This window comes from Stenella coeruleoalba (assembly GCF_951394435.1).
Source record: "Stenella coeruleoalba genome assembly, chromosome: 19".
Taxonomy (NCBI): Eukaryota; Metazoa; Chordata; class Mammalia; order Artiodactyla; family Delphinidae; genus Stenella; species Stenella coeruleoalba.
The window spans coordinates 12,271,049-12,297,842 of record NC_137165.1 but is presented as its reverse complement, the minus strand read 5'-3'; the positions used below and the strand labels follow the sequence as shown (position 1 = coordinate 12,297,842).

Here is a 26,794-nt window from a genome sequence, read left to right as displayed (position 1 = left end):
GCTGAATTCTTTTAGCTTTTGCTTGTCTGTAAAGCTTTGATTTCTCCATCGGATCTGAATGAGATCCTTGCCAGGTAGAGTAATCTTGGTTGTAGGTTACATATTCATCACTTTGAATATGTCATGCCACTCCCTTCTGGCTTGTAGAGTTTCCGCTGAGAAATCAGCTCTCAACTTTATGGGAGTCCCCTTGTATGTTATTTGTCGTTTTTCCCTTGCTGCTTTCAATAATTTTTCATTGTCTTTAATTTTTGCCAATTTGATACTATGTGTCCGGGCCTGTTTCTCTTTGGGTTTATCCTGTATGGGACTTTCTGCACTTCCTGGACTGGGGTGGCTATTACCTTTCCCATGTTAGGGAAGTTTTTGACTATAATCGCTTCAATTTTCTCTGGTCCTTTCTCTCTCTCTTCTCCTTCTGGGACCCCTATAATGTGAATGTTGTTGCATTTAATGTTGTCCCAGAGGTCTCTTAGGCTGTCTTCATTTCTTTTCATTCTTTTTTCTTTATTCTGTTCCGCAGCAGTGAATTCCACCATTCTGTCTTCCAGGTCATTTACCCGTTCTTCTGCCTCAGTTATTCTGCTATTGATTCCTTCTAGTGTAGTTTTCATTTCAGTTATTGTATTGTTCATCTCTGTTTGTTTGTTCTTTAATTCTTCTAGGTCTTTGTTAAACATTTCTTGCATCTTCTCGATCTTTGCCTCCATTCTTTTTCCGAGGTCCTGGATCATCTGCACTATCATTACTCTGAATTCTTTTTCTGAAGGTTGCCTATCTCCACTTCATTTAGTTGTTTTTTTGGGTTTTTTTTCTTGTTTCTTCATCTGGTACATAGACCTCTGCCTTTTCATCTTGTCTATCTTTCTGTGAATGTGGTTTTTGTTCCACAGGCTGCAGGATTGTAGTTCTTGTTTCTGCTGTCTGCCCTCTGGTGGATGAGGCTATCTAAGAGGCTTGTGCAAGTGTGCTGATGGGAGGGACTTGTGGTGGGTACAGCTGGCTGTTGCTCTGGTGGGCAGAGCTCAGTAATACTTTAATCCTAACCCGCTTGTCTGCTGATGGTTGGGGCTGGGTTCCCTCCCTGTTGGTTGTTTGCCCTGAGGCAACCCAACACTGGAGCCTACCCGCTCTTTGGTGGGGCTAATGGAGGACTCTGGGATGGCTCACGCCAAGGAGTACTTCCCAGAACTTCTGCTGCCAGTGTCCTTGTCCTCACAGTAAGACACAGTGGCCACCCCCCCCACCCCCACCCCCCCGCCCCTGCCTCTGCAGGAGACCCTCCAACATTAACAGGTAGGTCTGGTTCAGTCTCCTGTGCAGTCACTGCTCCTTCCCCTGGGTCCCGATGCGCACACTACTTTGTGTGTGCCCTGCAAGCGTGGAGTCTCTGTTTCCCCCAGTCCTGTCGAAGTCCTGCAATCAAATCCTGCTGGCCTTCAAAGTCTGATTCTCTAGGAATGCCTCCTCCCGTTGCTGGACATCACGTTGGGAAGCCTGATGTGGGGCTCAGAACCTTCACTCCAGTGGGTGGACTTCTGTGGTATAAGTATTCTCCAGTCTGTGAGTCACCCACCCAGCAGTTATGGGATTTGATTTTATTGTGATTGCACCCCTCCTACCGTCTCGTTGTGGCTTCTCCTTTGTCTTTGGATGTGGGGTATCTTTTTTGGTGAGTTCCAGTGTCTTCCTGTCGATGACTGTTCAGCAGTTGGTTGTGATTCCGATACTCTCGCAAGAGGGAGTGCGAGCACGTCCTTCTACTCCGCCATCTTGAACCAATCTCTCAATTTACTTATTTTATTTATTTATTTTTGGCTGCATTACATCTTTGTTGCCGCACGCGGGCTTTCTCTAGTTGTATTGATGGGCTTCTCATTGCGGTGGCTTTTCTTGTTGTGTAGCATGGGGTCTAGGCGCACAGGCTTCAGTAGTTGTAGCATGTGGGCTCAGTGGCATGAGGGCTCAGTAGCTGTGGCTCACGGGCTGTAGAGCACAGGCTCAGTAGTTGTGGCACACGGGCTTAGTATCTCCGCGGCATGTGGGATCTTCCCCGATCAGAGCTCAAACCTGTGTCCCCTACATTGGCAAGTGGATTCTTAACCACTGAGTCACCAGGGAAGCCCCTGGGGTAGCTTCTTTGAGGAAATAACATTACAACTAGGATGCAAAGGTTGAGTAACAGTCAGGTGTGGAGAAGGAGTTACTTGCAAGAAAGTGCATGTGTGAGGGCCAGTGAGAACAAAGGAGTTTGGCCTGTGTCTGAAAAGTTAGAAGAGGCCCTGAGGTAGAGCACAGTGGGAGGTTTTGCTGCCGAACTAAACTTGGGTCCACTTGTCCATGCGCAGTAAAACCAATCTACTTTCACTGGGTTGTGGTGAAGGAAAGTGCAGTGCTTATTGCAGGCGCAAAGCAAGGAGACCAGGCAGCTAGTGCTCAAAAGGCCCAAACTCCCTGATGGCTTTCAGGGAAAGGTTTTTTAAGACAGGGTGAGGGAGAGGGTTGCAGGGTGCGTGATCAACCTGTGGACAGTCTTCTGATTGGTTGCTGTTGAGGTGACCAGGAGTTAACATCATCAACCTTGTGGTTCTAACAGGTCTGGGGTCTACTGCTTGTGGGCAGCATACAGTTAACTTCTTCCACCTGGTGAGGGTTTCATTATCTGCAAAACAGCTCAAAGGAGGTGGCTCAGAATGTTATCTATAGCCCTTGAGGAGGAACTAAAGGTCTTTGACTTAGTTTAGCTATTATTTTGTCTTGCTTGACTGTTTTTCTTTCTTTCTGTGTTTTCTCCCTTCTCTGATTAAATTTATTCTTTGGAACTGGGGGAAAGCCTAGGAAGCTAAAGTTTTTCTACAGACAGGAGGCATGTGGAGGACATTCTGTCCCGGGAAGGCCACATAGGGTCTTGCTCAATTACAGTTTGCCCTTGATACTAATAGCAATTGGGGGGAGCCTTTGAAAGTTTTAGCTAGGAGCGATGTGATCAGATTGGGACTTTTAGAAAAGAATCAGTTTTAGATCAGAAGGGGATCTGAGAACTTGAATTCAGGTCCCCTTTTACAGATAGTAGGTGGTAACCTGTGACCAATAGTGGAGGCCCAGGCCTCCTGAATCCCATTTTGGGCTCTGGACCAGATGTTTTCACATGAAGCCAAGAAGCGGCTGAGGTGATAGCTTTGCCTCCTTCTCCCAGTGACCACCTCTGAACCCTTTCTCTGACCACCAATGAAGATGCTCACGTTCATGGTTTACACACCCCACCCCCTCTCCCAACCTCCCTGGTCCTTTCAGGGACTTCTCTAAGTGGGAAGGGAGGGTTCAGTCCTGATGCAGGGTGAGTCCTGCTGGGGGGTATGGCGAAAGTGAGCTGATTTACTTAACCATTCCTCTATTGTTGGGCAGTAAAATTGTTTGAAAGGTTATTATAAAAAAGACTGCAGTGCATGTCTTCACATCTATATCATTTTGAGGGAATTTAGTAAGCTACTAGAAGATAAAAACTTGATTCCAAATGCTTTCCAGAGTTTTATCAGATTATACTCATTAAATGAAAAGGACCAGTTTTATCAGTGCCTTCCTAGTCCTTTAATGTTTGCTAGTTTAAAGAGTTTCCTTTCATTTGAATTTCTTTGCAAGACAATAAGGGAAGTAATATATTGCTCACTATTTGTTTCTTGTGTCTGCCTCTTTTGGTCTTGCCTTCTTTACATTTTCCTCTAAAACACCAGGTATCCATGAAAATATGTAGGAGAAAAGATCAGGACACATTTAAAGTTAACACCTTTTATTGTTTTATAACCAAATTAAAATGTCAGAAAATACATATACTGGTCAGGACCCAGAAAATGCTTGATATCTCCCCCCTTTAATTCTGTGTGCTGGCCTAAGGGGAAACAGCTGAAAGAAAGGTATCTTTTGTAGAGAGCATTCTTGGGTCCACTGGAGAATATGCTCTGAGGAGAGTTGTACCACTTGGAGGGGGGGGGGGGGCAGGTTGGAACCAAGTGGAGCCCTTTTCCAGACGTGCAAGTTGCCATTCCAAATGGGGTGATTTAAGGACTTCCCAGGGCACTGCAGACCCTATCTGGGGTACTCAGACACCTGGAGGAAGTCACATTCCCCCCCTTTATTCCCAGGGGTCAGCTAGCCACTGAGAAAGGAACTGATGGGCTTGGGGGGCACAAAAAGGCATCTGTGACTGATCAGTCCTGATGACCACTGCATCAGGAGTAAAGGGCACTTTGCGCTTTTTTTTTTATATATATAAATTATTTTATTTTTGGCTGCGCTGGGTCTTCGTTGCTGCCTGCGGGTTTTTCTCTAGTTGCAGTGAGTGGGGGCCACTCTTTGCCGCATTGCGGTGGCCTCTCCTGTTGCGGAGCACGGGTTCTAGGTGTGCGGGCCTCAGTTGCTGTGGCTCACGGGCTCTAGAGCACAGGCTCAATAGTTGTGGCGCACGGGCCCAGTTGCTCCGGGGCATGTGGGATCTTCCCAGACCAGGGCGCGAACCCATGTCCCCTGCACTGGCAGGCGGATTCTCAATTACTGCGCCACCAGGGAAGCCCGCTCTTTGCTCTTTCAATGGCTGGTCCCTATGATGTCACATTAGTAGCACCCAATTTGAAACTTTCCTGTTGGCCAGCATCATGGTACTCCAAAGGCATGGAATAGGTAGATGGCTTTAGGCCAGGGCTTGAACATAAGCATAGACAATTCTTGTGATGCTGAAATGTCAGCATGGAAAGATCTTAAGAGGCTAGCATGATCATCTTCCTGATGAGGTGCACCGAGGGAAAGGGGATTTCCCAGGTTTGGAAAGTGCTCAAGTTCCTGCTTCTCTTCTTCCCACTTCAAAGCCAGTTTCTGTAAGATTAATGAGCCTCCTACTCATTCACCAAGTTTCTGCAAAAACGCGGGCAGGGGTGATGCTGTGCAAAAGCATGGGAACTGGCTGTGTGTGACACCATCCAGAAGCTTTGATGGGGGCCACTGGCCAGTCTGGCTTCCTGAGCATGGGGCCTCTGACATGTACGGGAGAGGCCACCTGGAAAGCTTTGCTGTACTTGAAGAAACAGGTTAAGTCCTCCATGGCAGTAAGTTTAAAGGGGCAACCCTTAAAATTAAAGAACGTTAACTTGATGAAAGCCTCACAGAAGCTGCTCCAGTGACACCGTCTGCATTCCATTTCCTCAGTTGCTCTCTCACGTCTTTTCTACATGCAGTTCCCTGACGTGGATGCTTCCCCCATCACCTAGTTAGACTGCTACTAACCTTTCTGACTTCAACTTGTGTGTCACTTCCTTGTGGAAACCTGGCCCCTCCTCACTGAGGACTCTCAAAGCATCCCATCCTGTTTGTGATTGATGTGTGACCTCTAGACTCTGAGCACCTGGGCAGGGACCGTTTCTGTGCTGCTCGCCACTGTGTCACCAGCATTTAGTCCAACACCTGACACAGTAGGCACTCAATAAATATTTACTGACTGAAGGAGTAGCTGTAGGGAGACATTTCCATTCCAGTATAAAACAAATAGCACAGCTGTCAAGTGTTATGGCTGCTGCCAAGCGATTCCAAAAGCAGGTTAAAAGAAACCAGACCCAACTCCTCAGTGGCCGTGACCCCTGCCCTTTTCACTCCCAAACATATAAGTAACATGCTGTGTTATCAGATCCAAGGGTTAGCCTTAGAGAGGAAATGAAACACCACAGCAAATCACCTGGACTTTTCACTTTCTCTTCAGACAGCAGGTTGGGCTTGCTGACAGGTCACCTAGCAGCCCAGGGGAGGAGCTGCTTGATCTAGAAGGGGTCCAGTTCTGGGGACCACGCCCCTGTGCCCCAGAGGCCAGCCTCGCCAGAGACCTTTCCGCCCCTCCAACCCTCTTGTCCAAAGGCCCCAGTGGAAGGATGTTTACTCCCCGCTCTGTGTGGAGGAGAACCAGAGTCCTCTCAGAGAGGGTGCTCCTTTGAGTCAGGGCAGGTGCTCACACAGCACCCAGGCTTGCTGGGTGACGGGCAGCACTGCAGGCCTGGGCTGCCAGCTGGTTTCAACAACCATGATTGAGTTCTAGACCCCTCCCCTTGCGTTTTCGCTGGGGCTCCTCAGCCAGTGCAGCGGGAGAAGCCAGCCAGCCGGCTCCCTAGCCCAGCATATTCTCTTGCATCTGACAGAGGAGACTTGGTCTGACTGCAGGCGGCAGGAAAAGTTCATTTCCTGAGGGAAGGCGTGAGTAACCCAGTGGATTCTCAGCAAGACAGGTGAGCCTCTTGGAATTGGTAACACAGGTTGCCTCCGGGAACGGGTGGGAGGGAAGCTTTTCACTTCTGTTCTTTTGTACCTCTTAAATTTTGAGTCATTTAAGTATGACCTAGCCGAAATATTTTAATTTAAATGAATTGAGCATAATGCCACTTTCCCGAGGAGGGAAGGGGGGAATCTGCTTGGTCTCAGAGTAGCTTGCGCCATCTCCTCAAGCACTGCTTCTCCACCTTTCACGTGCGCGTGAATCACCTGGGAGTCTTGCTGAAATGCAGGTTCTGATTTAGGGGGATGAGGGAGGGGCCTGAGACTGCATTTCTAACAAGCTCCCAGATGATGCGGATGCTGCTGGTCCAGACCACACTTTAATAGCAGTGCTTTACAGCCACTGAGGGAGGGGGTTGAAGGCCAACCTAGTAACAACTGTTTCCACCTGACGACTGAGCGCCATTCATCATCTCATTAGATGGAGCCCTAGAGGAGACAGGGAGGGAAGCCGGGCAGGGACACTGCAAGCCCCACAGAACAGCGAGAGCCAAACCACACAGGCAGATGTGTCTCCCATCTGGGTGAGACGCTATCCCCTGAGCTTCCCGAGGCTCTCCTTCCTCATGGCCAGCTGCCTCCTCACAGGTCCAGTCCTTTCCCAGTTGCCTCCTTGGCCACCTTTAAATTTCACCCCTGGGGGCAAGGCCACATGTCCCCTTGGGTGTTGGCCAAGGTCCTTCTCTGAGGAGCCATCATTCGCTCTAGGGATTTGTGCAGGTCTCGGCTAGAGGCTGGAGGAAGGCCAGAGTCCTGGGCCCAGCTGTCATGTCTGTCGGCTCTGAAGGGAATTACATGCATGCCCCCCTCCCTGGGGGCCAGGTCAGTGTCTCATTCAAGCATCTTTTGGACAGGGCCCAGCCCGCAGCAGGCATCAGTGTTTGTTATGTGAATGAATAACTGAATGCCCTACTAAGTTCTCAGGAAAAATGAAAACACTCTAGGCCCTTGGCCTGCCCTCCACCCTTCCCCTCCCCAGGGCCTCTTCTGCATGAGCCACTGTGGCCACAGGGAGGCTCCCCTCCGCACACACACAACAAAAAGCTTGTAGCAGGATCCCAAAGTGCAGGAGAGAGGGCTGTGCCTGGAAGCCCCGTCCCATGTGGATGACGATGACTCTTTCCAGTTCAGAGCCGTGGGCAGTTCTGCCCTCAAATCTTCACCAAATCTGCTGTCAGCCAACAGCTCTGGCTATGCCTCCACGGTCTGCAGGTTCTGCAGCTGCTCCACATTCACCTTTCCATTCCCCTGGTGGCCAGACCTGTGTGTGGGCGGGTGGGGGCACAGAGGACGCTTGGGAGCCCTGCAGGCAGGGACGGCCTCCCTAAAGGCAGGCTCCGCCTGCAGAAGCCTCTGGCTGGCAGCGCGGTAGGCAGTGAGCGTTCACAGCAGCAGTCTGAGGGCTCCCTGGCCACAGCCCAGGCACAGGGAGGTGCTCAGGCCGCGGCCTCTGGAGCTGGCCCAGCAATGAGCAGCCGCTGCGGCCCCACAGCAACAGGCGAGGCTGGCCAAGACCAGCAGGGCAACCGCTCTTTCCTCTTGTAGGCGAAGGAGCTCAGGTGAGCACCCAGGAAGTGACAGGGAGCACGTGGGGGGCTGCTGGCACAGGCCTACCCCAGCAGATCTCCCATCCTCTCCATCGTTCTTTCCTCACTCCTCTCCATCCTTTGCCTTCCCTCTCCATCCTGGCTCACCGCTCCCTCTTTCCCTGCCCAGGCCCAGTTCCCCACTGGAGGCTGCCAATCGCTGAGTCAGCAGAGAATGGAAGCTCGAAGCAGAGGGCAGCCAGCCCCAGGTCAGTGAACGCCTCTGACGTAGTTCACGAGAGGAGAGTCAGGGAACCCTACTCACTGAGCTGGAGGTTCCCCTGTGTCCAGCACCCCCGGAACAAAAGGGAAAACAGGCCCAGAAAGGGCCAGGCACTTGCTCAGGGGCACATAGCGAGGCAGGGAAGCAGAGCAGGCCTGAGGGCTGCCTCCTGACTCAGCCCAGGGCTCCCTCCCACGCCAGGCTGTGGTCAGGTCTACAGAAAGCGCCAGGCTGCCCGGGGCTTCTGGGCAGTGCTCAGGGAAGGGCAGCCTGCAGGTCACCTGTCAGCACAGCCACCACTGTCCTCAGGCTAGGGCAGCTCCAGAATTTCCACATCAAAGAGGAGCTTAGGGGGAGGCATCTGATGAGGCGTGGAGGGATGAAGGGCCGGTAAGGCAAAACAACCTGATGGAGAACTGGATTCTAGGAACCCACTGCCCAGGTTCAAATCCCAGCTCTGCCATTTATTAGCTGTGTGACTTGAGCAAGTTACTTGACCTCTCTGAGCCTTGGTTTCCTCATTAGAACAGGAAATATTAATGTCCACCTCATTAGGTTGCTGAAAAGAGTTCACATGTACAAAGAACTCAGAGCAGTGCCCAGCAGAGTAAGCCTGAGTAAATGATAGTACTGTCTTAACGTGGGCACAGCATAGCAAGCAGACAGGTTTGTGGTCGCTCAGGGGTACTGGAGGGTAACGGGCATCGTGGAGGGGCTAAAGCACCACCAGCACCCCTCCCCCCCAGAGTCCAGCTTGGATGGGCTCTGCTGGGTCCCTGGCATGCTGCCTTGGGGCCAGGTCACCCAGAGCAGGGAGCACAGTAGCCAGCTGGGCTGTCTCTGCGGGCCTCGTTCCTGGCCCTCGGCTGGGCAGCCCCTCACCTGGCAGGCTGGAGGAGCTGCCGGCACACACAGCCATTCTCCTGGGCGCGACCTCCATCCTGCACCTCTGGCTGCTCCGCCAGCCCCGCCGCGTCCGGGGCCATGCTCTGCTGCGAGGACTCTGCCATTCGGGCGAGGACCTCTAGGTCCCTGGGCAGGACATGACCCATTAACCCTGGCCTGTGGGTCCCACCTCCTCCCTGGGACAGGTGAGCCACTCGCCCTGCAGGGGGCGCCCCTCTTCCCCCAGCAGCTCAGCAGGGGTGGCAGGTACAGTCAGGGCTCAGGGCTCAGCCCGAGAACCAGGGCTGGGGTTCAGTCCAGGCAGATGATGCAGGCTGGCCCTCCGCCCCGTCCCAGGTTGGGGTGGGAGTGAGGGAGCAGCGCCCAGTGCATTTCCCATCTCAGCTCCTCTGAACACACGAACACACACACACACACACACACACACACTCACACACTCACTCACTCACTCACTCACCAGGACCACCAAGTCCAAGAATCCTAAAATTGTAGGTGCTGGAAGGCACTGTATGTAAACCAACACTCTCATCTCACAGAGAAACTGAGGCCCAAGGCGGCCTGGGACTGGTCCAAAGTCACCTGGGGAGACAGTGGCAGGGCCAGGCCTGGAAACGAGGTCTCCTGCCCATGGCCTGGGTGGTCTTGTCTTCTGCCAGCTGCTCTGAAGTAGAATCCAGTTTTGTAGAGCCGGTACTCAGAACATTCCGCCTTACCCAGCCCTTCCAAGGGAGCTCCCCGTATTCAGCCCTGCCTCTACCCGCCAAACGCCGACATAAAACCAGGGTAAGAGTTCTGAGCCCGGGAGGGGGAAAGGCTGACCTAGTGGGCTCCCCTAGGGCCGCTGGGAGGAAGCATAACTGACCTCGCTTCCTCATATTTCTTGTCTCGGTAAAAGTGGCTCTTTTTGATGAAGTAGATGAGTACCAAGTCGCAGAAGAAAGACCCCTGCAAAAGAGTTGGGGTCCCTGACTCAGGATCCTAGACTTCCAGAGAGCACCCGGCCACTTGACACCAACTACATCCCATTTGATCCTGCAGCAACCCCTGAGGGGGGCTGCGCTCAGAAAGAGGCATCTTTGTCCAGGGCCACAAAGCTGCTCCATGGTAGAGCCCGAGTTAGCCTGTGGTCTGTCTGACCCCTCAGGGTGAGCACCCCGCACTACCCTGATCCCATCGGATCACGCCTTCAGCCAGTGTCTGCTAAGCACTGCCCTGGGGTGCGGCCAAGAGTAAGCCAGTGAAACCCTCTGGGGACTCCCCCTCTGGTGCAGGAGGCGGGCATATAAATTATGACAGTGACAATGTCCCAGGATGGGGACAGGAGCAGGGGCAGCAGAGAGAAGATGGGACGCTACTCAGCCTGGGGAGGAACATCTGGGCTGAGTCTTGAAGCTGAATAGGATTTTATATAAGGAAAAAGGAAAAAACGCTCAGGAAGGGCACTGCAGAGGAACAGGCTCGTCATGCCTGGGAACAGGGCCAGGAACAGAATTGTGGCATTGCGGGAAGATCCCTCTAGTAGGCAGTGAGAGAGGGACTGGAGGGTATCTGAACAACAAGGACACCACAGCAGCGGTCAAGGAAAGATGAGGGCTGAGCCAACCCAGAGGACCGACCCACTGACACCTGAACACAAGCTCTTCAGACCAGAGTGGATGGCGCAAATACCAGTCTCCTCCACCAGAGGGCGACTCCACCCACTGCACAGAGAGGAGGGGGCGGGGGGGTGGGAGAGGGTTGATGGAGGACCACAGGTGAAGCAAGTCCTCTGACCCTGGGCATTGCACAACCTTCCCCGCCATACTCCCCCCGCCAGATGCTAAAAAGGTCATCAATTCCTTGTTCCACAGAGAACACTCCTCCCACCCCCCACCCAGCCTCTACCACTTTTCCCCCTTACCTTCATTTCACAAGTGTGTCCCCAGATGCCTGTGTTCTGATTTACCCCCATCATAAGAAAGTGATGTCTGAAGATGGCCCCTGTCTCGGGAAGTTACCTATGTAAACGTGCAGGGCCCCCCAACAATGTTGCTGCAGTTAAGAGGAGGCCCTTGGGGCCCACTTTCATCCACTGACCACCTCTCAGGAGCATGGCCTCTTTGAGTTCTGCTACAGGACATGGTGTTCCTGGTCTCAATAAGAAGTCAGTCCTAGGTCCTCCTGGAAGCCCCCATGGGGCTGCTGTGACCTCCTGGGCAGAGGAACCAGGGGACAAGGCTGCCAGAAACCTTGGCAAGTGGCTTGCTGGTACGGGTGTGAGCCACTCTGATGACTGCCTTGTCTTTAAAAAACTTCCAGAAAAACAAAGGGGCATGAAAGATCCAGAGGAAGCCTTTCCCTGCCCTCCAGCTGTTACTTCCTCTCCGGTGGCCCCTCTGCCCAACTGAAGGGACAGACCTGGACTACAGCCCGACTTCCCTGCCTCTCATCTTTTTAGCCCCGTGATTCACAACCGGGGGGCAGTTTGGCGACGTCTGGAGACATTATTGGCCGTCACAACTGTGGGGGAAGGTGCCGCTGGCGTCTGGTGGGTAGAGGCCGAGGATGCTGTCAGACACTCTACAATGCACACGGTCACCCCTCAAAAAAAGTGATCTGGCCCTACGTGTCAACAGGGCCGCGGCTGAGAAGCCCTGTGTATAGCCGGATCCTGCCTCTTTTTAGCAGAAGTGGAAACAAGGCTGCGCAGGATCCCAGAGAACCCGCCCCTCCTAGCTGCAGAGCCACAGGCAGAAGCCACTCTGGCTCTGGAAAGAAACCCAGGTAGTCACGGCCACCTGGGGGCTGCTGGAGGGGTGTGAAGTCCCAGAGAGCCCTCTTCACCCCCATCCGCACTGACCTCCCCAGTTCTGGTTCTTTCTGGAGCACTGGGACAACTCCTGTGGGGCAGTGTCCCTGCTGCCCGCCCCTGCGGGTGCTCGGAGGGTAAAGCGGGTGGGGGAGAGGTACTCACCACACCCATGAGCGCCACCCCTGAGCCCACGTTGACGACTGTGGGGATGATGTTGAACTTCCCTGCCTGGAGCACAGAAAGACAAGGTGGGGTGAGGAAGGCAGCAGGACAGCGGGATCCCCAGGGACTCCCCCAGAGCCAACCTGGGGTCCCCCCAGCATGCCCCACCCTCCCAGGACCTGCCCAGCTTCAGAAGGGGAGCCTCACCCACACACCTTGCCGTTCACCATCACATCAAAGCGGATCCCGTAGGCTTTAAACAGCGTGCGGAGCTCCACCCCAGCTGCATCTCGGTAATACTTGGCAAACCTGGGGGAGACACGGCTCGGGGAGCCCTCGGCCTACCTGGGTCTTCCCTGTTTGGCAACACAGGCTCCACTACCTTGGAGATTTATAACCCCCCCACCCCAGGACCCTGGCATTCAGCAGGCCCAGGAAAGGTTGGAGACCCCCTTGGTGACGTGACATAAAAGGTTCGTTCAGATCTTTGAAGTTCTTGTCAGACGCTCCCCAAGAGGCAAGGGCTTTCCCACGACTACTGGGCCAACCCGGACCACCAAGGCACTGATGGGCCTGACCCAGGCCTCAGCTTCAGGGCAAGTCCAGAGCCATGGCAGATGCTTCTCTCCCAGAGGCCCCCTGGCAGCCTCCCTGCACCTCCCGCTCTGACACCCACCCCCAGGAAGGGGTGTCGTAGCGCTGGCACCCAGGCAAGGACACGAAACGTGGAGAGGGTCATAAGGTGGCAGACTTAGCCCCAGTTACCTGAAGTTGTACCCAGAAGAAAGAGAGTTTTCTGAAAATCTGTTGTCCAGACGGTTAAAATAATAGCGAGGGTAACATTCAGAGGGAGCTCTATCAAGATCACAGTCCCATTCAATCTGAATTCCTATCACACCACCCTTGATGCAAAAGAGACAAGAATCAGTGCACAGAACTTTCTGGAGATACAAGTCACAGACCAGCTTTTCGTGGAGAGCTCAGGCAGGGGGTTGGCCCCACTGGAGCATCCTTCCGGGAGGGAAGAAGGCCCAGGGTTCACACCTCTGGAGTGACTGAGAAAAGTGCGTCGCGGACAGCCCATATCCTCCTGCTTCACGCTCCAGGGAGAAGGGAATGACCCGAGCAAGCACCTACTGCAGGACTGGCACCTCACACCACAGCCAGGGTGCCAGTGGGGCTCCTGGCTCGGTTTCAGCTGATGCCCCTGGACTCAGAGCCAGACGCAGGTGCAAGTGTGCAGCACAGCTAATTCTGAGACGGTCCCTGGGCAGGTGACTGTAGGGCCACCCCATCGCGTGGGTCCTCCTCCACACCCCCTCCTCACTGCAGAGCTCAAGCCCAGAGCCGGCCAGCCCCACCACCCACCTGCACAGCTATCTCCTGGAAGCTGCTCCCCGTCCAGCTGACCACAGACCCAAGTCGGAAGATGGGGCAGTAGGGGTCCTTGGGGCCAAATTTACAGGACTTCAGGAAAGCTCTGTCTGTGGTGTCCAGCACATTTGTCCTGGGTGGAGGCCATGAAGAGCCAGTGAAAGGAAGGTGAGACTCGCTGTTCCCAGGCCAGAAACCGGGTGTGACCCACACTGAGCCCTTGGCTAAAGCCCCTCAGATCCTGACTGCTTCCCCACCCCCAACACCCTCCAGCACGAAAGGACACAGCCCTGCCGCCACCGCACGGGAAAGGGTGCCCCCTCACCACCCAGTGGGGCACTCCACACAGCGTCCCAGACACATGGGCCCGCGTACTTGGAGAAGTTGAATTTGGGGAAACGAATGAAGTTCCTTATGTAAACAGTGAAGTCTTCAGCTTCGCCCAGGAGTGGCTTCCTGAAAACCGAGGCAGGACAGTCTGCTCAGGAGGCCCTACCCCGCCCCCTCCATGCCTGTGCGGAGGCTGAAGCCTGTCTGCTCCCTGGGTGCCCTGGAGCCTTTGCAAAGGATAGTCAATTTGATCATGTCGGGGTGGTCCTGGGGCCTTTGTGGGGTGCCCTGGCTTCTCCCCCAGGACATGTCTCCACCATTGGGCTGGGACCCGCTGCCCAGGACTGGGTAACTCCTCAGGGTCCCGAGGTTACAGCCACTCACGCTGGCCTGGACTTTGTCTCCACCGGGCACCAGGCGAAGATCTCACAGGTGCCCTTTTGCTCGCTCCCCGCCCGCAGGCAGCGGCCAGTCCTCACTCCTGCAGGGGTGGGAGAAGGACAATGCCAGGAACCTCCTGGTTCTAACTCCCCTTCTGCCCCCAGCCCTGTCTACTCCAGGCCTCACCGTTTCCAGCCACAACAGGCTCCCCAGGAGGGCAGTCGCTGTCCTCATAGCACAAGGCATCCGGAATGCTTTCACTCTGCCAGGAGAGAAAGGGTGCCTGGCGGGGGGCAGGTGCTTGCAGGGACCCCTTCTCAGAACCAGGTCCCACCCCAGGGTGAGGCCAGGGGTTCCTCCCTTGCCTGTGGCTGCTCACCCCTTGAGAACCTGCTTCTCCCCTGAATAATGCAGGTATGCACGCTGGTGCACGCATCCCCCAGGGCCCTCGGAGGGGGTTGACACCCCTGCCTCAGGAGAGGGGTGGACCCCAAGTACTGCTGGCAGCTCTCCCACCCCCTCCCCAGCTCTCTGCACCAAGACGCACCTCGGCACAGGTTTCCTGCCGCTGGTTGGGGGTCACGACCAGGTTGGTGATTACAAAGAAGACATTCTCTCCCTGAGAAACCAGAGGGAGGTTGAGGAACCCCCTCCTGCCATCTGGGGTCCCCCCTTCCCGGGGCTGCCTGGCAGGTGGTGGGATCTCTGCATGGGTGTTGCAGACACTGGGGCCACAAATCAGTGGATCCCACCCACGAGCCCACTGACCTCGGAGTCCCAGAGCAGGTATGCTTAGAGGGGTCTCTTCTATGCCCACAACCCCAAACCATTCTGACCTCAGCCCCCAGGGTCCAAGCTGAGATACAGGAGGGGAGAGAGGAGAAGGGGCAGTGAAGAGGTGGCCCGGCCCCGGCACAGGGAACTGCTCCCAGGGACAGTGGCCAATATAAGGGCAGGGCTCTCGGTGCCAGGCCACCTGACTCACACTGACCTAGAAGTTCTCTGGGTCCCATTTGGTTTCAACAGGCTCAGGGTTTCATGGGAACAGAGCAGCCCCGCAAGGCACAGTTGGGGAGGGCTGGGGTTTGGCATGGGGTAAAGGACCTGGGCAGAGTCTATCTGCAAACCCTGCAGCCATCCCAGGCCAAGGGAGACAGTGAATGGAGGTCCCTGGCTCCCCCAAGCAGTTTCCCATGTCACCCACCCGGATCCAGACCCTGCCAGCCTGGGCCCTTGTGCTGGGTGGGGCTCAGACCTGGGGTGGGATGACATAGTCGGCAACATCCCAGAGCCGCTCCCCAAGCTCTGAGGTGTTGGTGAAGGTCACACCCTTGACTTTGGTGATGATGCTGCTCTGCAGGGATGTGTCCGTGTCTTGGTAACACTTCTTCACCAGGAACACCCAGCTGCAGGGAGGGGCAAGCAGGTGGGCGTCAGCCTCATTGCTGCCCTCAGGAAGTTTCCTCAGGCCCCCAGGGTGTGGAGGGGTCGGGCTTGGGGCTCCACCTTTCCCACCAGCTCCTGGGCAGGAGTCACAACTCCCTCTGCCGCCTGAAAGCCAGTCCTGCAAGCAGCAGAGGTGACAAGCAACCCCAGAAGCGAGAGGCTGCTGCTCTCAGGAGCCAAGGCCCTGCAGCTGGGCAAGCTTGGGATGAAACCAGCTCGACCCACACTTGCCATGTGACCCCGGGTGAGCCAATGAACTCTGGGGGTCAACACAGGGCTAAGTGCACCTCCTTCCAGAGGGGTGAGGATGGTTAAAGGACACAGTGCACAACCTGGAACTTATCATGAGGAGACCTCAGACAGACCCAAACTGAGGGGGATTCTACAAAATTAGAGTGCAAAATCCTGTACTCTTTGACACCCAAAACACAAGCAACAAAAGAAGAAATAGGTAAGTTGGACTTGATCCAAATTAAGAACTTTTTTGTGCATCAAAGGACACTATCGGGGCTTCCCTGGTGGCGCAGTGGTTGAGAATCTGCCTGCCAATGCAGGGGACACGGGTTCGAGCCCTGGTCTGGGAGGATCCCACATGACACGGAGCAACTAGGCCCGTGAGCCACAACTACTGAGCCTGCGCGTCTGGAGCCTGTGCTCCGCAACGAGAGGCTGCGACGGTGAGAGGTCCGCGCACCGCGATGAAGAGTGGCCCCCGCTTGCCACAACTAGAGAATGCCCTCGCACAGAAACGAAGGCCCAACGTAGCAAAACTAAATTAATAAACTCCTACCCCCAACAACAACAACAAAAACAGTACATGTGAATTCCAGAGTTTACTTATGAGGAGGTTCTATTGGCAAACTTCCAAAAGTCACCAAGAATAAAATAAAAAAAAAAAAAAAAGACACTATCAACAAAGTGAAAAGACAACCCAGAGAATGGGAGAAGATATTTGTGAGTCACATAACTGATAAGGGTCTAGTACCCAGAATATACAAAGAAGTCTTACAACTCAACAATAAAAAAGACAAGTAATCCAATTTAAATATGGGCTAAGGATTTGAATAGATATTTCACCAAGAAAGACATACAAATGGCCAATAAGCCCGTGAAAAGATGCTCAACATCTTTAGTCAGGAAATGCAAATCAAAAAACACAGTGAGATAGTACTTCACACCCAATAAGACAGCTGTAATCCAAAAAATGGGAAATAACAAGTGTTGGTGAGGATGCAGAAAAATTGGTACTTGCTGGTGGGAATGTAAAAAGGTGTAGGTGCTGTGGAAAGCAGTTGGGTAGTTGCTCACAAGGTTACTATATGACCCAGCAATTCCACTCCTCAGTATATAACCAAGATAATTGAAATCATATATCCACACAAAAACTTACACATGAATGTTCTTAGCAGCATTTTTCCTAATAGCCAAAAAGTAGAAACAATCCAAATGTCCAACAGATGAATGCATAAGCAAAATGTGGTGTATCCATACAAGGAGGTATTATTCAGCAATTAAAGGAATAATTTACTGACACAGGCTACAGTATGTATAAATCTTGAAAACATTCTGCTAAGTGAAAGAAGCCAGACAAAAAAAGGCCACATGTTGTAATGATTTGATTTATATGAAATGTCCAGAATGGGCTATAGAGACAAAAAGTAGATTAGTGGTTACCAAGGGAGGGATGGTGGTAGGGGAGAATTGCAAATGACTGTTAATAGACACAGGTTTCTTTTGGGGGTGATGGAAACGTCCTGGAATTAGATAGTGGTGATGGTTGTACAACATTGTGAATGTACTAAAACCCACTGAATTGTGTAATTTAACATGGTTAGTTAAAATGATGAACTACATGCTATGTGAGTTTTACCTCAATTTAAAAATGGTTTTTAAAAGATCCTGCACTCTCCAAAAAATGTCAGTGTCATAAGATACAAAGACAGACTCAGGAGTGAGTCCAGATTAAAGGAGACATGACAACTGAACACAAGGCATGATTTCGGATTTTCTTTTCCTATAAAGGTAATTTTGGGGACAATTTACAAAAGGTCTATTGCTTAGATGATAATATTTTTATGTTAATTCCCGAATTTTCATGCTTTTACTTCATTAAATAAGAGATTCCTTGTTTTTAAGAAATACCCATGGAAGAATTTAGGAATCAAGAGACATCATGCCTGCAACCTACTCAACAGAAAAAAATTGCACATGTATACACACACATAGAAAGAGAAAGGGATAAGGAAAACACAAATGTAGTAAAATGTTAACATTTGAGGAATCTAGGTGAAGGGCATTAAAAAAACTACTACTCTTAAAACTTTTCTGTGAGTATAAATTACATCAAAATAGAAAAAAAAATTTTTTTTTAATGAGACGGCACACGTAAATTGCTTAGCACAGCGAGTGCCAGGCACAGAGGAGGAGCTCAATGAATATAACACATCAACTTATTACTGAGGTTACTGTTAATTAGAGATTGTCCAGGTCAACCCGCCTTGGTAAAGTTGGGAAAACTGCAGCCAGAAGAGGGCAGGAAGCCGCCTTCCTGAGGTCCTGCAGCAGTGCTGTGGGATGCCCTGCCTCTCCCAGGCAGCAACCAGGATGCTTCCACCCTCATCTCTGGGGGCAGAGCTGGCATGTCCTGGGGCCCTAGGCTGTCCCATCTCCAAGACCTCTGAGAGGGTTGTGACCCTTGAGCCAACCAGCCATTTTAGTAGGGACACACTGGGCCTGGCCTGGACAGAAACATTCAGCAAATACTCAAGGAACAACAACCCTTCATTCACTCATTCGTTTCACACCTGTCCCCTAAGCAGTTAGGGGATACCAGGCAGGCCCCGCCCTCATGGCATCCCCAGGCTGACAAGGGCAGTCAGCACGAACGTTAAGCAAATGATCCCCTGAATACGCACGTAATTACATTGTGGGAATTCTGGGGAGGAGCATGCGAGAACCCAGGTGTGAAGGATGAGTGGGCGCTAACGACGTAGGGGAGGAAAGGGAAGCCTGGCTGAGGAGCAGTAAGACAGAAGGCCCTCAGGTGGGGGGCAGCCAGGTGTCTTAAGGATGAAGCTCAGGGATGAAGCCCGGCCTCCGGGTGGGAGTGAGGTGAGGTCAGGGCTGCCCTCCCTGGAGGAGCCTCTACTGCTCCCCAAGTCAGGAAGTAGGAGGGACTCAACAGCATTAAACTGAAGGAATAAAAGAGGCACATCCGCATCGCAGCTGTCTGGTGTCATTTCCTCTCCACCTGTCCGCTCCCTGCTTGGGGGTGAGGCCTCTGAACAGTGCCTGGCTGACCCCAAGGAGCTGCCCCTCAGCTGATGGTGCCAGCTCCTGCAGGGCGGGGGAGGGGGGCAGACAGGAGAGCTGGGTGCCAGGGAGCGCAGAGGGTTTCGGGGCAGGACCCCCAGAGAGGCCAGCCGCGGGTGGGGCGAGCCAGCCAGAAGGGAGTTCTGGGACATGCCAGGCTCCTGAGTTGCCCCTGCCAGGAGACTGGCGCTGAGCTCAGTGACTATAAATAAACCACCGGGGGCCGGCCTGGGCCAGCCCGGGCTAGGGCCCAGGGGGGCTGCCATGACAGCTGCAGCCCAAGCCCCCGCAGCCTCGCCCCCTTCCCAAAGCCCTAGCACTGGCGGCCCCAGCCCTGGAGAAAGGAACTGCCCACGGAAAGCCTCACAAATGGGGGGGCCCCAGGAACCCCGGCGCATCTCATCACCTCAAGAGCCGCTGGGGAGTTGAGGGCTCCCTCCTTACCCCCCACCCTTAAGCCCAACGGTACAAGAAGGGCTGCCTTCCCGAGCAGGGTCCCAGAGCCCAGTCACAGGGCACCCCCGGCGCCCCCAGGCCAATTCCCAGCCCCCGGAGGCCACAGCTGCGGCCCCGGCCGGCCCTTCCCCCTCCCCGAGCCCCGAGCCCCGGAGAACTCACACCACCAGGTAGGTCAGGATGGAGACCTGCAGCAGCCGGTAGAGCAGGCCCACCTTCTTATTCTTGGCGATGACGTACTTCTCGGTCTTGTAGTCGAAGAGCGACTGGTAGAGCCCCTTGCAGCCCGCCTGCCCCATGGCGCCGGCTCACCTGCCCCGCGATCGCGTCGCCACACGTGTACCGCATGGAGCCGCCCCCGCCGCCGCCCGGCCTCCAGTGTGGGCACCGCTGCGCCCGGGTGCGCGGCTCACCGGGCGGGGTCCGGCGGTTGGCGAGGCCGCGGCAGCGCCGCCCGAGGCCAGGCGGGGGCCTCAGACTGCGACCTTGCCTCCTCCCCTGACTGTGACAGTGACATCGCCGGGCCGCCGCCCGGCCACTGGCCTGCGAGGGCCCTCCTGGCGATCGCCGCCGCCCGGGAGGGGTGCGGTGAGAAGAGGGTCTCCTTTGGAAGCCACGCCCCTTCTCCGCCCCCAAAGAAATCCAGGGGTTCCTCCTATTGCATGGCCGGGGAAACTGAGGCCAGGGGAGGGGGACCTACAACACAGGAAGTGGAGGCGAAGACGGGATAAAGAGCATTGACAGACAGATACAAACAGGTTTCTTGATTTTTCTTGCTCCCTGGGGCAACCCTCGCCCTCCCCTCACAGGATGGGGGCTGGGATGAAGTGCGCAGTTCCTACTGCAGCAGCTGCGGCCGGCCCGTTTAAACCCCACACTCCGGGGGAGTAAGTTGCCAGGCACGCCCCAGTGGCCAGAGCACGGAGAACTCTGTAGGGCAGGGAGGGTGGGTGGGGTGGGGATGGGGAGACAGGCAGCCGAGGCCTGGGATCTTAAAGATGCCTGGAGAGAGGGCGGGGACCAGCTGTGGAAATGCTCCCAAAGCAAGAGACGGACCTCACCTAAGCTGCTGAATCTGCAACCCCTCACGGACGGTGGAATTAAATTAGAGGCAGTGGGAACACAGATGAGGACACCTCTGAGAAGATCAGGTTCAGAACGTGGGACAGCCATCGAGAGGCGGGGTCCTGGGTGAGCTCGGTGTGCGTGTGCACGTGTGTGCTGGGCTGTGCACGCTTGTTTTCCGCATTTCACTCGCTGCCATCCTGCAGTCTGACCGGACGTGGTCCTGCTCCTCTCCCTAGCCTGGCTCTCACACAGGAATAAGTTCCCTTCCCTGAACCATAGGCTCTGGGAGTTGGGAGTTGGAAGGGACCCTAAAGTTCACCAGGTGTGACCTCCTCTCAAAGTAAAAGCCCCAGGGCAGCACGCCTCCAGTTTTAGTGAGCATGGGTATCATTTGGAAGAAAAATGCAAATTCCTGGGCCCTGCCCCAAATATTTTCATTCCCTTAAGGCTAGGATGGGACCAGCAAATCTGTATTTTGCTCTCAAGCTGCCATTTCGGAAGCACAGATTTTTGCAACTGTTCATCAATTTCAATTCAAATGCCATTTCCTTAAAAAAAAAAAAAAAAGTCCTGTTCTTACTACCACCCACCAAAAGCGCCTCCACCCCAAACACTTACTATCCCATTACCCTTTCTTATTCCCTTAGAGCCCCTATCACTCTTGAATATGATCTTATTTACTTATTGTCTGTGTCCCTCACTAAGACCGTAAGCTCCAGGAGGGCGGGGACCTTGCCTTTGGACATCTCTGCATCCCATGCCCACCGCTATGACTGCAACATAATATGTCAGTACATATTTGTTGAGTGAAACTCAGGCCTGACGTTTTAAACAGGGAGATTTTCGCTGCCGCCCTGTTCCAGTCATGGCTGGGGATTTTGGAAGCTGACATCATCCTGGGGGAAAGGCTTAGGAATTGTCACCAGGCCTCCCTTCCTCACTCTCCTGCCAGCCTCTTCCTCAGCCCTCCCCTCACACGGCTCTCCAGCACTCAGAGATGCAGCCTCAATGGAGTGACACCACGCCTTATGAGGAGGCCCACCAACCTGCTCTTGTTTGCCCTCCAGTGTGGGCAGCCCCTCCTGAACCCCCCACGGCCCAGCCAAGACCAGGCTGCAGTTTCTGACAGAACTATCCAGGTGCTTTACAGACCACGAGGGACAACCAATGGGGAAAGCGCTGCTCTCAGGGCCAGGGCCAGACCCTTCCTTGTGGGCTCCCTCACAGCTTCTCAGGCTAGATCCAGACCCATCAGTGGGTCAGGACATCAGTTTACTGGGTTCCAACCAGCATATTCACAAAAAGAAAATATCAGAGTGTGTTTAAGGAAGTAAGTGTAGACAGTTTGGTGAAATGTTTGTTTGAAGTATGTGTGTGCGTATAATGACGTGTAATATATTTCTTCTTGTGGGTCATGGTCAAAACAATGTGAAAAATACTTCCCTGGAGCTGCAAACCTAAGTATCTGCAATCTACCTCCGTATCACTGGGGCCGGCTCACCTCCCCAAGTTCAGGTCTAACTCCCATTATACCCAAAGTGGGAGAAGGGGTCTTTGCTTTTTTATTGGCTGCACATGCAGAAGTTCCCATTACCAGGGATCGAACCTGCACCCACTGCAGTGGAAGTGCCAAGTCTTAACCACTGGACCGCCAGGGAAGTACCAGAGTCTTTGCTTTTTACGTTTGCATTATTAGAAGTTCAAGGCAGGGATGTTTCCAAATCCAAGATGAATTCTCCACTTGAATGAAAACTGCCTGCTGTCTTTGAGTGGTTTTTCCAGTCTCTACCTAAACCCATCTCAACAGGCACCCTGTTCAAATGATCTTCGCCACCACTACTGTGCGACTGCTTATCAGCTTAGCAAGTAGTAAGTCAGGGGTCAGGGGTGAATGGCTAGTTCTCAAAGTAGTCAAAGCCCCCTTCCCTCTCCTCCCCCAAAGGCATCCACATCACGCTTCATTATAATGACTGTGGTCCACCTTAAAGAAAGGGGCTGGCAGTGAAGGGACTGACCAATCTCATCTGGTTCGTAAGTCTGTCTCATTGGATGATTTAAGGTAGCTGCAGTCAAGTGATGGGAAATTATTAAATGAACTCAAAAACTATTCTCCAAAAAATTAAAAGGAAGCAAAAGAGAAATAAAATACAAATCTCATAAAATAACGTCCTTGGAGGAGAGGTTCAGAGGTTACTTACACCTAACAAACGAGGTTCAATTTCCCACCCCAGAGGAGAGGAGGGATCAAACGAGGCCTGAGATAGGAAATCTGAATCTGTCCTAGGGCACAAAAGGAAGTCATCACAAGGCAAGGAGAGCCCTCCTTCAGAGCCCGAAATATCCTGGATGACCTAGAAGGGACAAGAGTGGGAGAGGCGTGGCACGGAAAGGGTTTCATGAAGCAATTCATCCTTTAATTTTTCTTTTGCTCTGAGGAGTCCTGCTTTGATAAACACATTCCATTAACAGACATTACTGGTCCATTTAAGAAATAGTATTTCTCAGGGTATATGCCCAGTAGTGGGATTGCTGGGTCATATGGTAATTCTATTTTTAGTTTTTTAAGGAACCTCCATACTGTTCTCCATAGTGGCTGTATCAATTTACATTCCCACCAACAGTGCAAGAGGCTTCCCTTTTCATCACACCCTCTCCAGCATTTACTGTTTCTAGATTTTTTGATAATGGCCATTCTGACTGGCATGAGGTGATACCTCACTGTAGTTTTGATCTGCATTTCTCTAATAATTAGCAATGGTGAGCAGAGTGAAGTAAGTCAGAAAGAGAAAAACAAACACCATATGCTAACGCATATATATGGAATCTAAAAAAAAAAAAATGGTACTGACAAACCTAGCTGCAGCGCAGGAATAAAGAGGTAGACATAAAAAATGGACTTGAGGACTTGGGGTGGGAGGGCAAAGCTGGGCTAACGTGAGAGTAGCATTGACATATATAAGCTAACAAATGTCAAATAGTTGGCTGGTGGGAAGCAGCCGCAGAGCACAGGGAGATCAGCTTGGCGCTCTGTGATGACCTAGAGGGGTGGGATAGGGAGGGTGGGAGGGAGGCTCAAGAGGGAGGGGATGTGGGGACACGTGTACGCACATGGCTGATTCGCTTTGTTGTGCAACATCAACTAACACAGTATTGTGAAGCAATTATACTCCAATAAAGATTAAAATTTTTTTTAAAAAAGAAATAGCAGATACTAATGTTGCTTCAAAGAGTCAACGGGAAGAAGGAAGCCTGTCTCTGCAGGAAGCATTTCTGAGTCCTGTCTTAAGTGATGGGTTCTTACTCATTACTCAGTTCTCAGAATGTGACCTGGGGAAAAACTCCACTGAGGTGTCACTTTAAAAGACTAAACCGTCAAATGCTGGCTCACTGGGCACTGAAAAGGATAAAGATTCAAACTCAAACCAACCAAACCCACACAGCAGCGCCAGCACGAACATGGCGCACGGTAGAGAAAGATGGTCCTGCTCGTGCTCCCTGCGGGGTTTTCCCCACCTTCATGAAACAGCCCTCGTCCATCCCACCTCTGTCTCCTCGAGTTCACAGGACTGTAGTGATGAACTGCGAGCAAGCGGGACATCCTCGTGTGAAACCCGAGAGTGGGTGCGGCGTCCACAGCTCCTGCACTCAGTCCTCCCACAGATCCTTCCTCTTTGTTGCAGTCTCTATCCCCACCTGCCTTTCTGGCCTCACGAGCCCTTTACGCACACCAGCTTCAGGGGAACTGACTGACAGCTTTATCACATCCCGCACTTCCCAATCCCTGTGCCTCTGCTCAGGCGGGTCTCTCCTCAGTACTTCATGGCTTCAAGGCTCAGCCTTCACAGGGCTTTGTCTCCTTCACAAAGGCCTCCTGGATCCCTCTCCTCCTCTAAATTCCCAAAGGACAGGATCCAAGCTGTATGTTTCAGGGAGTTACAGCTGAGTGCACACCTTATCTGTCCTATAGGGCGATGAAGGCAGAAAAGGCTTTACCACTCTGCTCCACTGGGTCTATAATGAGATAAGTGGTCATCCAGAAGAGAAGGGGGGATGGGGGGAGGGAGGGAAGGAGGAAGGGGGGAAGGTTGATTCCTGATCATCCTGCCTCTACCCATTAGCCTGCATATTTGAAGTGTCAAGAGTAGAGTGACTAAGCCTTTATTTTTGAGTGTGTATTTCTAGAAGATTTCAACAGAGATAACTCTACTAGAGCATTATGTTACATTTGTCTCCTGAAGCAACTTGTTAGTCATCAAGACTCCAAGTCTGTGCTGAGCGCTACCCACTGACAAAGTGTAATCAGATGAACAAACCCTGATCTCATTAACTAGTATCTCACAGGGTGTGGGTCTTGACATCAAAGCTCACCCAGAGTGCTTGCCCCCAAAGCCAATTCCCCCGCCCAAGCCGGACTAGAGCATCAGGACCCTTAGTGGGTAGAGCCCAGGAACCTGATGAGCTGAGCTCCACCTGTGCCCCTTCCCCAGCAACACCTGTAAACCTCCACTGCCCCCTAGCTGCCGCTGCCCTACACCCTGCCCGCCTGTAATGAAGCTTCTGTGGAAAAACATTAGACCTGAAGATTCCTCCTTAAACTAGCTGATGGCCTCGGGCAAGTTGTTTCCTCCTCCACAGAACAGCTAATGGTGCCTGGAGTGACTGATAGATGGCTGCAGAAGTACAAAGCCTGGGGTAGAACAGATGCTTTTTCTTAAATGACCCAGCCTAAACAGAGTAGGTCTGTGAAGCTGGATGGAAAAATAGGTTACCTATTTATTTTTACTACACTTTAACTGAAATTTACCATTTCCTTCAATCATGAATGTAGGCAACAAACCCTAAGAGTATTAGCAGTACCTGTATCTTAACACCAGTAGAAATTACAGATATTTCCCCATTTTTCTTTCTTAATAAAGAAGTATGTATCTCCATTTCATAAAATTTTTTTTAATATTCTGATCACTGTTTCAATATAACTGGTTCTTTATAAACTTATATATTTAAAAACAAGCTGATGGAAAAATACGATAAAGCAAGCATAGTAAAATGTTAATGGAAGAAGCCAGGTGTTCAGTGTAAAATTCAATTTTTCTGTATGTTTGAAGATGTTCACAATAAAATGCTGGGAATTTATCTGAGAAGCCATCCCTAGGCTTCAGCAGATCGCCAAACAGGTCTATGGCAAACAAACAAGTTAGGAACCCCTGACCTAGAGGTACTAGTGTCCTTAACTTGCTACTCTACCCGTGAGTTCTTCACCTAGGAGGCAAAGGACCCCAAGCCCCAGTGTAGAATCCAGGAGTTAGGCTGGTAGCCCTTCCCAGACTAGGAAATCTAAAAGGTCTGCAGAACCACAGTGGGCCAGTGGTGTTTTCTCCCACCCCAGCAGTCCAACGTCAATCTCAGACCTCACAGCTCTAAAGAGAGGAAAAAAATTCCTGACCACATTCATCTTTGCTCAAAATTACACCTGCTCCAATACACAAGTGGCAAAATACTATAAACAACTTAAATGTTCATCAATAATGGTGTAGTTAAATAAATTACGGTACCTCCCAAAACAGATACACAGAACAAACCATCCATTAAAAAGAATAAAATAGATTTCCAGTTCATATAAAATGATCTCCAAAATAGATTAGTAAATGAAAAAAAGCAAAATACAGAAGAGTGTATACATTATATACTACGATTTGCAATTTTAAAGGATGTCTTTATATGCATAAACTCTCTCTTGAAGAATGCACAGAAAAAAGAAACTGGTAATCCTGGTTTTCTCAGAGGAAAAAAAAAAAAGGACAACTGGGGGCCTGGGGCATGAGGGAGACTGATTTTTGCACTGTTTGAATTCTGTTATCATGAGTATGAACCATTACCACGTGAAGAGAATAAATAAATTCACTGTTCCTGAAAAAAATAAAAAGAAAGAAAAACTTACCCCAGGGTAGGACACTAGTCAAACCCAGGAAACAAGGCCAAGAGCTCGAGAGCATCTGCCAGCGCTCTGGGCAGGGCTAGCCCAGCCCCCTTCCCAGACCCTGCAGAGAAGACGCCTCCCCAGAGAGCACACCTGCAGTCCCCCGACCACTCAGGACTGCAGCTGGTTACAGGTCCTAGGAGTTGACCAATCAGACCCAGAATCCAATCCTGGGGCAGAGGGAGGGGGAGCAGAGCTGCCAGCTGCCTCTCCTGGAGGCTGGCACCCTGGTCCTGTCTTCCCTGTGATACTTAGGAAGAGTTCCTCGTTTAGACAGACCACCAGCAATACTACTGCTTCCTAATGCCCAGCAGCGAATCTGCAAGACTCAGTTCCCCCACTTCTGGAGAGCACATTGCTCTCTAATTCTAAGTCAAATCACTCTTACTTACAGGATACAAAATTAATGCACAGAAATCTCTTGCATTCCTATACACTAATGATGAAAAATCTGAAAGAGAAATTAAGGAAACACT

At 52.1% G+C, this 26,794-nt stretch overlaps 1 protein-coding gene across 6 annotated transcripts; it reads right to left on the bottom strand.

The window, feature by feature from the left end:
• Window positions 1-1,425: 1,425 nt before the first annotated feature.
• On the bottom strand, window positions 1,426-19,804 carry P2RX5 (purinergic receptor P2X 5). 6 transcript variants are annotated; one of them, XM_079903630.1, is made up of 13 exons: window positions 19,436-19,804; window positions 15,315-15,465; window positions 14,607-14,678; window positions 14,246-14,321; window positions 14,063-14,159; window positions 13,724-13,804; window positions 13,343-13,481; window positions 12,740-12,876; window positions 12,190-12,283; window positions 11,975-12,040; window positions 9,884-9,966; window positions 8,998-9,147; window positions 1,426-7,567 (listed from the first exon to the last, which is right to left on the bottom strand). In XM_079903630.1, the coding sequence occupies exons 1-13, from the start codon at window positions 19,570-19,572 to the stop codon at window positions 7,498-7,500; spliced, it is 1,353 nt and encodes a 450-aa protein (XP_079759756.1). In that variant the 5' UTR covers window positions 19,573-19,804; the 3' UTR covers window positions 1,426-7,497. The 6 variants fall into 6 exon arrangements, 4 of the variants coding, with proteins under 4 accessions (XP_079759756.1, XP_079759757.1, XP_079759758.1 ...); XM_079903631.1 differs by having other exon boundaries at window positions 1,426-7,554; XM_079903632.1 differs by lacking the exon at window positions 8,998-9,147.
• Window positions 19,805-26,794: the final 6,990 nt, after the last annotated feature.

What these genes read in the sequence shown, in the direction of transcription:
- P2RX5 (XM_079903630.1), bottom strand. Translation starts at nt 19,572, where the DNA reads ATGGGGCAGGCGGGCTGCAAGGGGCTCTACCAGTCGCTCTTCGACTAC. An exon ending in GAGACAAAGTCCAGGCCAGC is followed by an intron (nt 13,805 to 14,062) that starts GTGAGTGGCTGT and finishes CTCGGTTTTCAG; the next exon opens with GAAGCCACTCCTGGGCGAAG. An exon ending in AAGAAATATGAGGAAGCGAG is followed by an intron (nt 9,148 to 9,883) that starts GTCAGTTATGCT and finishes TGTCCTGCCCAG; the next exon opens with GGACCTAGAGGTCCTCGCCC.